We start from the raw sequence: 16,054 nt of genomic DNA on the forward strand, positions 1-16,054 counted from the left end.
GCAGGAATGTCACTCTTCTGGAGTTTTCACCATGAGTAATCGTGATGACACCACCACAACTGTTTATAAATGGACCCCTGCTGGAATTTTGTCTTGCAGAAATGACTTCCGTTCCCTTTCTTAGAACAGGGGAAATGTTTTCTTTCACCTAAGTCAAGGTTCCTTGGTTTTAACTGATTGAACAGTTACACAATACGTAATTTTACCTAAATAGAGATTGATTCTGTTATAATTACCACTCATCACGAAAGCAGAGGTGACTGATAGCGTGGTTTTCCTCTTCTCAGTTGTGAAGAGCCATCTTCATTACACCAGTGTGAAGTGTTTCAAGACATTCAGGTGCTTACAAAAAGCTGTTGAATGAAATTTAGCTCAAGTTGATGCTTTGTAAAAGATGAGGGTAACATTCAGACTTAGTCACAAGAGCCTTGGAAAGCACGCTATTAGAATATTAAAAAAATAGCTAAGTTATTTTTATAGATGCAGACATGAATCAGCCTGGAATTCATAACAGCACTTGTTTGGGATGTTGAAATGGACGCTGGTAACAGTTTGGAGTCTTTAGTTCATTGCTTGTAGGGCTCCGCTCGCTTTCATGAGCACTGTCACAAGTGAAGCATTATTTCAGAATGAACTAACTTCTGAGTGCAGCGTTTAGTACTGAGCTGACCGGGCACGCTGGTGCGTGTCCACATGGCGGTACACACGTTCTCTGGGAGGCAGCTCTGGGCGCCATGGGACGGTCGCAGCAGTGGATTCTAACAAGTGTGCTTTGTTGGGGCTAAGTGATGCCAATAAACCTGCGTTTCTCGCAAAAGACACCTTTGTTAGGGCTATAAATGAAGCCAATTGATTTTTGGTTTTCCCTTGTCTAGCCATCTAGAGAGCAGCTGTTTGTCCCAGCGTGAATCTGAACCCTGTTTGTACCAGCACAGTTGGGCTTCAATTACAGCAGAGTTATGAGCTCAAAATACAGACATCAACTCTCGAGCCCTTTTCTGTGTTGAACTCCACTGCTATCAGATATTGGCTCGGAGTCACAGACGAGGGGTAGTTTGTAATTACAGGGTGTCTTATGTGGTTTGGATGCCTACGGTGATCTTGTCCTGTAGAAATCCTGTTTGAAAGGAAGAGAGAAACTGTAAAAATGCTCGTTTTACTGCTGTCCTAGATGTGGTGTACTTAGTTCTTGATGCACACATACGAAGTAATTAGTTCAGTAGATAGAAAAGGTTATTGACTCCTTTGTCTGCTGCTGTATTCTAACTTCTTGATAGCACAGTGCAGGTGACTGTCAGTGTCAGAACCGGTGTCCGTGCTCAGGGCACTGTGAGCCTGCAGACTCACACCTAAACCTGGAACCGCTGACGTAGTCGCTCAGTGGTTTTCAGAGAGTCACGAATAGAGACAAGGTGAGTGGGGTTTATCATCTCGTTATTTCATGTCTTAGGTCCAGAGGAGCCTTATTTATGCAACCTAATATCTGAACTGTTTTATCAGTGCCTTTTTTAATTAAAATCTTTATTTGGGTGGTGAAAAAAAAGATTAAAAAAAAAAAATTAAAAAGTATTTTAAAAAGTTGGTATTTTTTATTTCTCAAGTATTGTTTCATAGCAGTTCTGGGTTTTAGCAGTCAAGTCTTAGTTTTTCTCTTTAATGTCTTGTTGAAAATGCAAATGTAGTTAAGCACATTTTGAAGTGATGTTTTGAACAGTGTAACATCTTCAGTCATGGTTACTGATCAGTCCACATCAGGAAAGGACTTGGACTTGCCCTGCGAGTGATCAGAGTATTTCTTGTGCTCTGGTTCAAAGTGTTCAGGCAAATGCTGAGTTTCCCCTGAACTCAGGACATTCGTATTCTGAAGTGAAGCCGTATTCCTGGCTGTCCATAGTGCCCGTGTAGACAGGTGACAACGTGCTAATAAAGTTGTCTTTGAGGTTTCTCTCCCATCCTGTGTGGTTTGTTTTTACAGCTTGTCACCCCTTTTCCAGAGGGGTTAGGACTCACAAAATTTCGCAATGAAAGCGTATTTTTCATTACGTGTATTCACAGGTCGTATTTTCAGTGAACTCATTTCATTAAGGTTATATTCTTCTGTGTCCTGACTTGCATGTTCGTTATGAAAACACTGTCTAAATGCAAATGAAAGCAGAGGTCTTAATTGTTTATAGAAAATTAAAAGAATTCAGCTGAAGCTTATTCTGTCAGCCTCTGTGTAAACAGTGGGATTTCAGGGTTAGAAGAACGTTATCTGATACACAGCATTGACAGTTGTGTGTAAGACTACAGCGCCTGACTTCACAGTGGGACGTTCTGATTTGTAGCTGGGAAAATCTCTTGTTAATCTGTGTTTAAGATCCAACAAACTGTAGAATCAGTTGCATGTTTTGCATGAAAAAAAACCCAAAGAGTTGAAAACCATGTGTACAAATTCAGTGGTGTTTTTTGTTTGGATACCGCATGGAATTGAAATGAACTTCTGCTTTGCTTTAAGAACATCGGATCTGAGTGTCCTGCATAGCTCACAGAAGTGATCTGAGTGCACGAACGTTAGCCCAGCCTGCATCCCTTACTTCAGCTAGAGCCTGCTAATGTGACCTGTCCTCTTTCTGCCGTTAACTACAATGAACTACAAATCGTTAGCCCCACTGAGAATCTTCATCACTGCCTTGTCTTTATCATAAACAGTATTTCACTGTCCGAGCTAGGTTTAAAATGGAAACTAAAGTGTCACTTAATGAGGCTTTCTTAGCATCTTTGGGAGGGAAGAAATCAAGTTTTCCCCTTCCATAATTCCCATTTTTAACATATCCAGTTGTATTTCTTTTCTTAAATGAAGCTTTGCTTCCAGCAACAGTACATCTCAAATGATCTTCTTTACATTTTCAATATAATGAATGGAAATTATCTTGTACCTTGAGAGAAAAGTTATTGCATAAATCAGAGACAGATCTGGAATTGTTATTCTACTTAGCCTTGTATTTGTCTGCAGTTACCATCAACACAACAGCGTGTTGTCTCTTCAAAGAAAGTGTTCAACAGGTACCACACCGTAAGTGAACGAGTAATTTAGATTTTCATGTCGTTAACAGCTTCTGTTTATTATTACAGCTTTATGCAGGAGCTGTCCTAGAGGTGTGTGGATGAAAATTGGGAAGGTTCCCTCAAGTCCAGGGTAAGTAAAGCTGCTACTGCTCCTTCACATACGAAATACTGTCACAGCTGGATGACAAAATGGGCTTTTAATTACTACTACAAATAGTCATAACTCTCCTGATATAACGTCAAAAACTTGCATTGACCTGTGACTCGTGGAACTGGTCTCCAGTGATTGATAGATGAAATGATATTGTGCATTTATGGAGCTACTTTCTTTGCACGGATCTTGCAGCATGATTGTTCTGTCAGTGGATAACGACAGTCAGCTGAAGTGAATGGAGTTAGTGTACAAGAAAAATCAGCACCGTCAGTGTGTGCTGGGAGGAGGCTGCAGGGAAAAGATCTGTGGGAAATTCCAAACTGGAATTGTCTTATAAATGGGGGCAGAGCTTAGGGGCCAGCAGGACTTTTGATATTTGGGTTTTTTCTGTATTGAAGATCCTAATACTGTACTTTGGACATAGCTGGACATACAGGAGAAAGACTAATCAGGTTTTAGATGTAATTGCACAAATAGCACATCTCCATCTACCGTGGCCAGTGTTCATAGCTCCCTGTTTGAAGTCAAAGAAAGGATTTTAAACCGGGTTACAATTAACAGAAGTTGTGCTGCTTTAGACCCTCTCCTGTCTCCTCTACCCACACTCAGTTCAGCTAATTGACTGCAAGACCAGAGAAAAGCCATTTTCTCTTTGCCACTGTTTAAAATGCCCAAACAAGAACTGTTTAATGACTTGTCTTACTACAGCGCTGTGAGCAGTTAACTTTGTTAGTGCAGGAGTCCATATTACCTCCATGACCGTTCACGTTTAACAGATGTGAGAACATTCCCAGCTGTTGTTGCCCATGGACTCAGCTTCTTTCTGGGTGTGAGTTTGTAACCATTAAGTGCTCTTTTGAGCCATAGGTTTGAAGGGAAAGGTCAGCGTGCTCTGCCTGTCAGCCTGCCTGCAGCCTGCATGCTGTCCTCAGTTGTCTTCGTGTGCAGATCCTAAAAGGGAACGGCCCTCAATTTCTGCTGTGCACACACCGTGCGTGGAACATCTTCCAAAGCTTACAGTACTAAAGGAAAAACTTGAACCATTTGCAGATTTTTTTATTTCCTTTCAGTCCTTGGTTATCTAAAGCTGCTCGAAGGTTTACATCCCATCATTCATACAGCTTGCTTTCTAAAGTGACTGAATGGATTTCAGTGGTTTTTCAGCAGGTTCTCTCTTTTGACTGTGATACACTAAGAAGAAGTGAAGGACTGACTGGTGTACTTAAAGATCTCACTTTGCCTTTTCAGCACCAATTCCTGCAGTTACCCAGTCTAGGTTTTTCTTGACCAAATTTCCTGTTGGAGGATGAGATTTTGGAGCACATGTAGAAATTTTGAAAAATACAGTAAAAATCCAGAAAAAGGCAGTCAAATACATTCTTCCAGGTGATGTTTGTCCTCACACTTGTGTTAATCTGAGAATACTTTTACTTAGATTTCCCCTTGATTTCAACAGTATTCAATGTCTCCACTTTAAGACATTAGCATTCAAGAAGTGTTTTGATTTCAGCTTTTCACTTGGATGTTTGCTGTGGAAGTTGGGATGCCTGGAGGTCACGCTGCTGCTTTTGAAGCCTTGTCTTTGTGGGCTTCACTGAACTGTGCAGCCTGTCATTGGCAGTGTCTCCTGTGAATAACGTGCCTTTGCCATAGCTTCTGCTAGGATTTCGTCAGGATATACACACAACGGCACCACTAATTGCAGGGCTGTATCTATTAGAATCACTTGCTTCGTTAGTTACTTCCGTTACTTCTGCATCTGACCATGAAGTCTTCACCTTGAAGTATCTGTACAAACTCTTTGGTCACTTGGCTTACTCCCACAGACTTGATTTGTCATGGACTGCTTCTGGGTTATGTTTTATTTGCTCAAAGGATGAGCAGCGCTTTTTTTTTTTTAATAATGGGTTTCACATCTTAAAGTAGTTTATTAATTCAGCAGATTTTAATTCCTAAGGTTTGTAGAAGTTACACAGTGAGAATGTTCCACAGTTGGAAGAACCTGCAGGTTCCTCATGGTTACTAAATGCAATATTCTGTGGTCCTTCTGTGTCAGAACTTCTGTCAAACTTACTGGTTGTATAATTTTCAGCTACAAATAGTTGCTGAATACACCTGTGTGCCTGAGATGTGAGAAGCACTGCATATGGGGTATATTTATAGATACTGGGAAAGCAAAGAAGTGACAAGCTGTGAAAAAAGTCTAGTCCTCAGCAAGAGGATGAAAAAAATCCAGTCCTCAGCAAGACCATCTTAAACTGAGTGTTATTCTTTATCATGTCATAACAAACTATTGAGTGCTTTTGTGAATATGGCCAAGGATGTCCTCTGTTTTTCAAAGACAAGTCAGGTAACAAACCACATTTCTGTAAGTCTCTGAGTTCAGTACTGAAATACTTTTCCTGCTGTTGTGGTTTAACCCCAGCCAGCAACCAAGCACCGCGCATCCACTCACTCATCCAGGGGGATGGGGGAGAGAATCTGAGGAAAAGGGTACGAATTCTGATGGGTTCCAGTACAAACAGATTAATAATAGAGATAAAATTAAAATAAAATCATAATTATCATTCTATTAATAATAGATTGTAGTGATAATGAAGACAACAGAAAGGAAAGAGAAAACAAAACCATGAGAAATAAGCAATGCAGCCGCTTACCACCAGCTGCCCAGTGCCCATCAGTCCCCAGCAGCTCCCTCCCCTCAGCTCAAGTCCTGGCTCGGCCGTCCTGGCTGTGTCGGGGCCGGTCTGAGGAACTGAAACAGTCCTTGGCTTAATGTAAACATTGCCTGCCAACAATGCAAACATCAGTGTGCTATCAGCACAAATCCTAAACATCATCTCATACAATGAAGAAAATTAACTCTGTCCCAGCCACAGCCTGCTAAGTTTCCCTTAAAAATAAATGGCTCCGTTATAAATGAGGTACTGTAAAATTAACTCCTGTACTATGTAGATTTTGAAATTGTTCTGTATAAAGCTGTTCTTAGATATTTATCATTTGAAAGCACTCTATCAAAGTAGAACGTTGAATAGGTAAGTGTCAGGATTCATAGATGAAGCAATATTATACCAGGTAACACAGAAAACGTGACAGCTCTTGGCTGACATCTGTAACACTCGGGCTCTGAAGCAGCATAATAAATTAGCTGGGTCAGTGATTAACCCAGCATATTTGGTTTAGGTTGAGCTCTCAGTGGCAGCCGTGTTTCTGTTCATGATGAGATGGGTCTGCCTCTGAACCCCTACATTCTTTCCAGTTTGTTTAGCAAAAACTGAATGAGCCCGGGTTTTTCTCATTGAACACTGCTTTCATATTTCACTGCCTTCTTTTTATTCAGTAAAATAACTCTCAGCTCTCCCCGTGTGACTCTCTGTTTAAGAAATGGACGTGCTTACAGCAAATCTGTTGGAGAAACAAGGTCCTAAATCCTTGAACTCCTGCAATGTGCAACTGCATTGGATCCTCTGACTCGGAGTCAGGGAGCACTCTGTTATACTGCCCAAGCTCTGCAAGTGGGAGGGGGGTTCTTTTAGTTACTAAAATGTAATTTGTCACGGGATTTTGAGGTTCCTGGTTATTTTAATCTGTGCTTTTTTAATACCGGTGAAAGAAAGAAAGAAAAAGTTTTACTAACCCTAAACCTTGCAGTGGTGGAAATGTTAGTACAACTTGCCAAGAAATGTGGGATATTGTAGAGAGACATGCGTTGTTTGATCATAATCATTTATAAACATGATATACCAACTAACACGGTATTTCTCTGTAGATTTAGAAATGTTTCTTGCCCTGCTGCTTCTGCAGAGTCTCCAGTCTTTGGTGAAGCTGCTGCTGCAGGCTTGTTGGGAGCTCTGGAGGGGGTTTGCTTTCGAAAGTCTGGTCCTTTGTATAAAGTCATGATCAGCTGCATTGTCACTTGATTAATAGTCAGGAAACGGTGGTTATTGATGTACTGTATGAACTCTTAAATGAAAATTCGTATCTCAACCTGAGATGGGTCCTCACAAGGTAAAGAGCTATGGCCGTTCAAGTGGGAGTGAGTGCCTGATGGCTTTTTGCTAGGCCCCATGGTATCTTTTGCAGCAGGCTCATGCAGCCTTCAGAACCGCCAAGCACGTGTTTGTCCCAGCACAGATTATTCAGGAGTCTGAGGCCAGGAAGCAATGCTTGTGTTTTCCCCGTGTTCCCAGCGATTAGCACATCCACACTTTCAGCCAGTTTGTCTTAGCGATGCTTAGGTATTTGTGACTTAATGAAATGTCTTCACAAAATACCCCTCTGCTCTTCCTTTAGTGCCGATTCCTTTTCTTTGCCATAGGTTTAAGTCTTGATAATGAGCAGTGCCTCAGTAAAACCACTGTTTTATTCCAGTTCATATGGGATACAAAACGGTCAAGTCCTTTTTGTCTCTTCAAGTACAGATCTGTGACATCCTGCACAAACTCGTGTTTCTGGTAATTATTTTTTTACTTTCAAACTGCTCGTGTCCAACAATTCAGGGGCAAGTTAAGCAAACTGCCCTTTATTTCATTGCTTTATGCTAAGTGATATTACATTTGCTTTCTGTTTATTGAAGTTAACTATTTATGGATCATCTTGGATGTACTTTAATCACCCTGTGTGTTAATATTAGAAAAGTGAAGTTATTTCCTCTAACACATTTTGTATCCATTTAGTCCTTATTATGTCTGAGTTTTAAAATCTCTTGTACTTGCTGCAGTGAGTTGCACAAAGAACCGTGCTACTGTTTGAAAAAATGTCTTTTGAAAGACAGCAGTAACTCCTCTGCTTCCTATTGCTAATTCAGTGTGTGCAACATTTACATGCATCACAAAAAGACTTTAAATATTTCTCTAAAAATAGCTCATCCTTTCTGCTGGTTTAGAAACGTTCCTCCTTGCTCATGAACGATGGAGTCGTCCCTTTTGGGTGCTGCAGCTCTTTGCCCTGCTCACATCGGGGCTCTTCAGGTGTGGCACTGAGGGACAGGAGGGATGGTCACCTTCCTCAGCAAAGCGTGCTGCTGCTTGTCGGTGCTGTCAGCAGTTCCTGTGACACTTGGCTGTAATACAAAGCCGTGTATCTGTACACAGCATTCAGAGTTTAGAAGGAGCTAAAGGGTTCTGTTTACTAGAAAAATAGCATCAACAGAGAAAGGTTTGTCCAGTTTGACAAGTTGGCTGGATCCCCGTGGGCATTCGTAATGCATCGGTGTTACAGCAGTGAGCCATGGAAGATACCCGAACTGAAAGCACGGCCATTTAAATACCAGGAGGATTCGAAGTTGGAACAAGTGGACTTTGCCGTTACTGGCAGATATCTAATCACATGAGATGCTTGCTGGAAGACACGCTATAGCTTACCAGGAGGAAACACGGTGCAGTGAAAACGTACTGCCGACCTTGTGCTGAAGATCTGACTACTTCTGACTTGTGCTTTTCTGCCATTAAAGCCTGAAACTGATATAACAGAGACAGGAAGGATTTTAATCTCCTCCAGGCCCCTCTGATTTGAGGCCATTATTATAATCCTCTTGATGCATGTGGAGGCAGACAAGGTTAAAAATGCCTGTGTGCGTAGTTGTTTGAAAACCAGTGTGAGATTTCACTGCCCTTGTACATTGGCTCTCATTCAAGTGTTAAGAGATAAGTTTAACTTTCTCTCAACATCGTTTTGTATTTTTTCAGTTACAGATCAAGCAGGAGATCTTTGCTCTTAGAGCAAGACTCCAAATGAGGTGAATATCCCTGAATGTAGGCATCCTTGGCAGTCTGGATCATGTTCTCAGTATAGCAGGTATAGAGGTAGTCAGCTCCGTTTACGACACCATGTCTGTCACAGAGACCTTCAGCTCTGCATGGAGAGCTGTGATGTGCTGTCCATTTTGGGTCAGGAAGTTTTCTTACAGAACATCCTCCTGTACCTCAGAACAGCGCGGGTGTGTGCAGGCATGAACATGGACTCACCGTTTGGGCACAAGTGACTTGTGGATTCCTTAGCAATCTCCACTTGGGACTTCAGGCTTTCATTGCAACAGACACATTTTCAGGGACTCTCAAAACCAGGAGGCATTGTATCTCAAAACAGAGCGACATTGCACCAGTAGCAGTGAGTTGCTCCATTCTGCTGTGTTCGTACCTCTCTTTGCAAAACAGTTTGGTGCTGGGCTTGCTGTAAATCGCCTGTGCACATCTGGTCCTTGTCTCTGACCTCGCAGTTGTGGTTGACTGCGTGGCAGTCAGGTCTGCTCTGTAGGCTCAGCCCAAGCCTGCCTTCAGACGGAGGTTATGTGCCTTTGGTATTGCACATGCTTTATACGAGCATAAGGTGAAGTGATTTTCGTCACGTTATGTGAACGGACGGTTGCAGAGCTGGCAGCGGAGCAGCTCTGACTTCTGGCCTGGTGGTTAATTCACCAGAACGTGGTGTCGTGGCACCATGCTCAGAGTTCATCTTGCGGGAGTCAAAGTGGAAAATGCCTTCTCCGCTCAGCCATGGATGGATTATGGAAATGTTCGTTTCTCTGCAGCGTGTCATTTCTAAAGCTGCTGCAGGGAGAGGAAAACGGGAGATAGCTGGGAGTTTAGTATTCAACACCAGACTATTAAAGAGTGGAAAGATGTGCCAGTAGCCTTTGGCCATGGAGTCGTACGGAAGCAGTAATGTTGATGTCAGGGCATAGAGGGGCAGCTGTTGGGGCAGTGCTGAAGGTGGAGCAGGGGCACCATGTCCCAAAACGTGCATCCGACTTCCCAACCCCATCAGTTCCGTTCAAGGGCTGTTTATTGCATTGAGGGCATGATTTTGTGGAAGGGAAAAACAAAAAGTGTTTGATGGGATAATCTGTATTTTTAATGCATGTCAGTATAGTAGTTTCTCAGCTTAGCTTCCAAAATTGAGAATATAGAACTTAAATTATTTGTACAGTGAGTGTTTTTCTTTGGTTGGTTGCAAGTTCAAGTGACTAATGCAGCAAGTCACTGTGATCAGCATCAGAAACCAATAGGCCATTAACAGAAACCGGTTTGGGTCCAGCTGTCTGAAATTTCAGGAAAAACATTCTGTAGTGCCTCAGCTTTCAGGAGATGTAGACATCTGACATTGACACGAGTGTGTAATAGCTGCTTTTACAGTGACAGAGTGTAACCCTGCCTGGAGAACACTTCTTCTTCCACCTCATTCTGTTCCCATTTTATGCGAGCTTGTTCGGTCCAGCGCTGCAGCCAGAGAACAGCACTCACGGCCAAATGGGCTTTCATCTGTCACTCCAGCAGCAAATCCTCACACCTGTTAAGAGCTTCAAGTGCTGTAACCTGAGTTAACCCCAAGGGCTGTGCTTCAGTAGCGCCGCAGTTCAGATCTGTGTCTGCAACTTGAGCCATTTTACAGCTTTCCTTTAAGTTTTGCAATTAAAGTTACTGCGCTGACTGCTTCTTACCACCTCTCGTATAAAGCCCTAGAGACTGATTTCAGCTTTAGGTTTAAATTGAACAAAATGTGGAAAGGTTGCCCATGAAACAGTTCAACGTGCTGTGGACTCTCCAAAGAATGAGAAGCATCTGCCACTTCTGTGCACGTTGCTGTGGATGACAGCAGACAAGTGACGGGTCACAGGGACATGGGAAACCCTGGGGTTGAGGATTACATCTTTGTGAGTTTAAATCAGAGTTGAACTGCAGTGCTGAAGCTGCGCTGATCAAGTGCTGGTTATTTAGTGCTACTTGAAATGGTTACACAAGTGCAGCTCAGGATATGACACTAGTGGTAGCTGTATAGAAAGAATGACTTTTCCTCTCCAGGGCTCTAGTGCATCTGGCCGCTTGCTGGGCCATCAGTGGTTTTCTATGTTTGTGCTGTGCTGTGGTTGCTGCAGCAGGCAGAGGATACGGATTTGATCTGTACCAGGAGCGCAGTGGAAGAGGGAAGAAAAATCAATGCCACTCTGTATATACACACTGAGAAAGTGTTGAGGTACCTGTCTACAATAATATAAAGAGAGGTATAAAAATGCCAGGGGACATCTTTACCGTTACTGAGGAAAGCGCTTGGTGAGGCAGCGTGAAACATTAGTCCTGGGGTTGTCCTCATCCCGTGCGCCAGCTGGATGCACTGCAGCCTGTGAGAGCTTCATCGCTGTCTAACCTTGGAGCAGCAGCCGTAGCGTGCAGCCAGCAGCTCTGCAGGAGTCAGTCCGCGCTGGCAGGTTCATCCCTGGGAGCTCTGCTGACACGCTGCAGGACTGTCCTGATGGCAGCAGTCACCTGAAGTCAGCGCAGACACTGAACTCAGCTCTTAGCGTGACCTGAGTGTGAGGAGGAGGAGGAATGAAGACCGGGCTATTTTCTAAATAAACTTTAAATACTTCTGGAATTCAGACATTCCTGGAACTGAAGTGTTTGGAAGTCGGAGATTATGCCCACGCTCTGTCCTGAAATAATTAACAGTGCCTTTTCTTTTTGAAGTTAACGTTCACACGAGGCCTGGGTTGTGCCGCAGGGATCCGTGGACGGTGCTCGGGTAACGCTGGCTGCGTGCCGAGGAGCAGAGGATGACCTGCTCTCCGTGGGGCTACGGGACAGGCCACAGCGTCCACCTTAGCGCTGACTGCCTTTAGGAGCGTCCAGACAAGAGGAGATGCCCCCTTCTTTTCTTTTTCTCTGTTTTCTTGCTGGTTTTCGACCTGTAACCCCAGAGATCTCTGCAAGAGGACTTTGTCCATCTTGTTGGCAAGAAAAGCGCCTCAACCCCTGGTTCCTCTGTGCCCCTTCACCCGCGCTGCTGCAGCGTGTGTGGAGTGTGCTGATGGGATGTGTCGTGTTCAGCCTCCCTCACAGAGATGATTTTCAACCACACTTTGATTGCTCTAACGCTTTTCCTCTCATTTCTGTATCACAGCAGCACGTGGGCAGTTTGCTGGCAGTTGTACGTGCAGATAAAGCGACTTAGGCAGCTGCACTTGTGTTTGAGGGAAGTCCAAGCAGGCAAGAAGCTTGTTTGGAATCCGAGCAAAAATGGGGTGTTCCTTAGGCATCACAGGTTTAGCATTGTTAATTCTGTGAGGATACTAAGGATTTTAACATTGACACACCTTCTAAAGCAGGATTCCAACACAATTCAGGGAATACTAGAATGTAAATCTACTTTATTTCAGTAGAGTTTGATTATATTTCTCTCTTTTCTCCAAACCATAGCTTTTGTCAGGAGTGACAAGCCAAAACTCTTCAGGGGACTGCAAATCAAGGTGAGTAGCAGCCTAACTCTTATTTGGGGTGCTAGGAAGAATTGCGCGTGGTGGAGGCAGTCGTCCCGTGGGCTGTTCCTTATTTGCTCATTAAGTCGTCCCTCAGCAGTGGACATGAATTTGCATTGCCAGTATAAATCTTTACAGGTTCCTGCTGCTTCTGTTTGTTGGTTTATTGCTCAGGAACTGTTTGGTACCGATGTGGTGGTGGTGGTGGTTTGTTTTTAATGCGAGGAAAAATATACTGGAACCCGTAAGTAATAGCAGATGGCAAATCAACGTGAGGAAGGCTTGCGTTCTGGCCTTGCTCTGTTGTTACCTTGAGTTTACTCGAGCTTATTCTGCTCTAGTTTCCTTTTCTGATGTCTGTTCTCCCCACGTTTTCTGATGGAGCTGCCACTTCTACACATTCAGCAATTCTTAGGCTTTTCTTCTCCTTCTTACAGTTTCCTTGCTGTGTTGTGTGGTTCTGTTTTTCTCTGCAGTCCTCAAACGCTCAGCTTGATGGAAATGCTTGCACTGAATGGTGTTTTTAAGCCTAGCGTATATGCAAAGCTGCAGTGCCATAAGCTCAAACAACTCTTTGGTTTCAAGATCTCTAGTGTAAGACTTCACCTTCCTCTCAAAATCCTGTGTGAACTTGCAGCATGCTTCACAGACACATCTTGCTCTCACATCTTGTGCTCCTATCTCTGCTCACCAGATGACACCATCTGGAATCACTCCATAGCCGTGTACGGCTGCGAGAAGTGATTTGTCTTCCCAGCAGCAGATTCCATCTAAACCAGATTTCCTCTGTCTCATGCGTTCACGTCTCCGCGTCCTCCAGTTTCTTTCAGAAGCTTTTTCTCCTTCTGCATGGCTCTGTTGCATTTTTGGTTTAAATTTTGTAGGTCTATTGAACATCAAAGCAGCCTAGACCTGCAACTGGTACAGGGCACTACCAGAAAAAATGAGTGCAAATGGGTCTGGTATTTGTTTTACAGGCCTTTAGGAAAATGGATCAGAAATGCCATTAAGTAAAACCAGGTTAGCTCAGTAGGGGACAGTAAAATACTCCTGGAGAAATCTTTTCATGAGCTTTAATGTTTCGAGCCTTCTAATGCTGGTAAAAGCTTTTATTTGCATTACATATTTTGTGACTTAGCGAGTCTTCAGAAGCATTAAAGCGTTTTGTTACCAGCAAAGCCTCGTAGGCACAGATACGACACAGCAGGGAAGAATGTGATTGCATCAGAAACTGATAGGAGAACTTGGAGCTGTTAAAGTGACCGGAAACTTCTAAAATAGTGAAAGGGCTATTGATTATATGAGAAAAATCATTCAGCTGCTTGATTCAAACATCCAGCTCTGCTGACTTAAAGCACTTGAAGTAGAGTGCCATCTTTCAGAGCTGGGCTTACGGCACTGCTTCCCTGCAGGTGCTTCAGCTTGTGTGGTGGGCCAGGGAGAACAAGAAGTAGATGTTTCCCACACACACACACACTCCCCTCCTCTTCATTTGACTTGTTCCTCCGCTTTCCTCTCTCTTGACATTAAATGCAAGTCAGGAGCCTGAACCGAAGCTGTTTCCTACCTGTTTTACTTAAGGCAAATAACTCTAATCCAGAGCTGCAAGCACTGGCCGACTGCTGCCAGGGCAGCGTGCATCCCACAGCACCTCTGTCTGTAAAGCTTCAGGCTGGTCTGTCCCCTGCTACGGCTCTTCCTTGGCACGCACGCACGCACACACACACCCCCCCACACACACCCCCACACACACACCCAGCTCTAGCTTTGAACAGCCACTGCTGCTTTGAATCTGGGCAGTGCGTGAGAAACCCTTGGAGGAGAGGAGGTAGCAGCGTAGCAGAGAACAAGCTGAAAGACTGATCTGATAAGCTTAATTTCATTTTTATAGATCTGCTTTCTTCCAGAAAAGTAGAAGATGTTGTTGTTCAACACTAGTAATGACATTCACAAAATCAGCACAAAATACGTGGCACTGGAATAGCGCCGAGTGGTGTCAAGAACAACCAAGCTTGTCTGCTTTTCAGGAATTCTAAGCTTGGGTTGATTTTTGTAGCACAAATTGTGTAGTCAAAGTTTGCCCAGAACACCCTGATTGAATCAGTGCTCTGTTCTTAAGTGTTCGTACGTCACAGTGCCGCTCTGTGGACCTTTTACTGTTCTTCTTTGACGTCTTTTTACCTGGTTTAAATCAGCTCAGGGGAGCAGTGTTGATATGGATAATTCATTTCCCAGCCTAAAATCACCACCTTTTTATCTCTCTGCAGTACGTGCGTGGCTCTGACCCTGTACTAAAGCTGCTGGACGACAGTGGGAACATTGCAGAAGAGCTGAGCATCCTCAAGTGGAACACAGATAGCGTGGAAGAATTCCTAAGTGAAAAGTTAGAGCGTCTATAAATCATGGCTTTCAGTCCTTTTCCTTCTCCTGTGTGATCGTGGTAATCTCAGATCTAGTGTCTACAACTGAAAAACCATTCCAGCTTCTGTATTAGTTCTACACTATCTGCTGTGCTGTACCAAACATCTCATCATTGGAAGGGGTGGCAGCAGCACACACATCTGACAAGCTGACAAACAGAACAGCTTGTCTCAACACATTTCAGCTCTAACAAAGTGTATTGTTTCAAAGTCGGTGGAAATATCGGTTTGTTATAATTGGACCTGTTTTTACAAATGCTCTTAAAACCGAAGAGCTTCAATTAATTGAAGTGATTACCATGCTTGTTGTCTGCTGCTGTTTGTAAGAAAGTCAGAACCAAATGCAGTCTGCTCTCCCAAAGAAACCTGCCTGCTAACGCCCTCTTTTGTATTTCAGCTGTCCTTTTTATAGAAGCGTTGTTTACAGTGGTAGTTCACAGGCTTTGGGGCTGATGGAGGAACTCATGCTCTGGTACTGCAGAACATTTAGCAAGTACACTTTAGTGAAGACTCCATAGAAAACCTCTGTGGTGTGTGGAAGTCAGATGTCAGGTGTGCTTCACGTTAAGTGTTTTGATCAGAAAACATGAGCTGTAAGTCTTGGAAAGCCTTTTCTGCTAACTTTCACAAGTTTATAAATTCATTTGATAGACTTCCAATAAACTGTTCTTTTCAAATGTGTATGTGTCTTTCTCGGTTAAGTTTCTGTGAGCGGGGAATATAGACAGTATGTACGGTAGGGGGACAAATCCATTATGGCTTGTCAGATTTTTTCCACTTAAAGTGAATAAATATGGTAAGCAAGAATAATGTGGGGTTCTTTCCTGAAGTCTAATTAGCAAGTAAGTCTTCCTTTTAACGACTTCGTGCACACCAGGTTTTGCTTGGATGATTGTTACGCTGGGGCTTGAATTGGTACTTAGTTTGTATTTTCATATGTAATTTTATATCTCAGGAAATTTCTCTACATCTTACAGATTTTATTCCCAATTTTTGAGAAGAAATCATCAGCTTCATAGCAGAAGAATAACCTTGAGACTGAGATTACACCACATTACCAGCAGTAACACACTGAGACGATTCCTTAGGCACAGCTACAATAGTGGTCACCACCAGAGAAGTATGAACTCTACCCAAAGAGCATGAAACCTGGGAGCTTGCACTGACTTCTCAGAGTCAAAC

At 43.2% G+C, this 16,054-nt stretch overlaps 1 protein-coding gene across 1 annotated transcript in view; it reads left to right on the plus strand.

Moving 5' to 3' along the window:
* The window catches only part of LOC104548811 (15 kDa selenoprotein), a gene marked incomplete at its 5' end in the record, with an annotated part of 23,900 nt that extends 9,049 nt beyond the window's left edge, over positions 1-14,851 (plus strand). Inside the window, 3 exon segments of the mRNA XM_010194934.1 lie at positions 3,115-3,178; positions 12,394-12,443; positions 14,720-14,851. Coding sequence (XP_010193236.1) covers positions 3,115-3,178; positions 12,394-12,443; positions 14,720-14,851 — 246 coding nt within the window.
* Between the last annotated feature and the right edge of the window lie 1,203 nt (positions 14,852-16,054).

Source organism: Mesitornis unicolor, unplaced genomic scaffold (genome assembly GCF_000695765.1).
Source record: "Mesitornis unicolor isolate BGI_N332 unplaced genomic scaffold, ASM69576v1 scaffold35930, whole genome shotgun sequence".
Classification (NCBI taxonomy): domain Eukaryota; kingdom Metazoa; phylum Chordata; class Aves; order Mesitornithiformes; family Mesitornithidae; genus Mesitornis; species Mesitornis unicolor.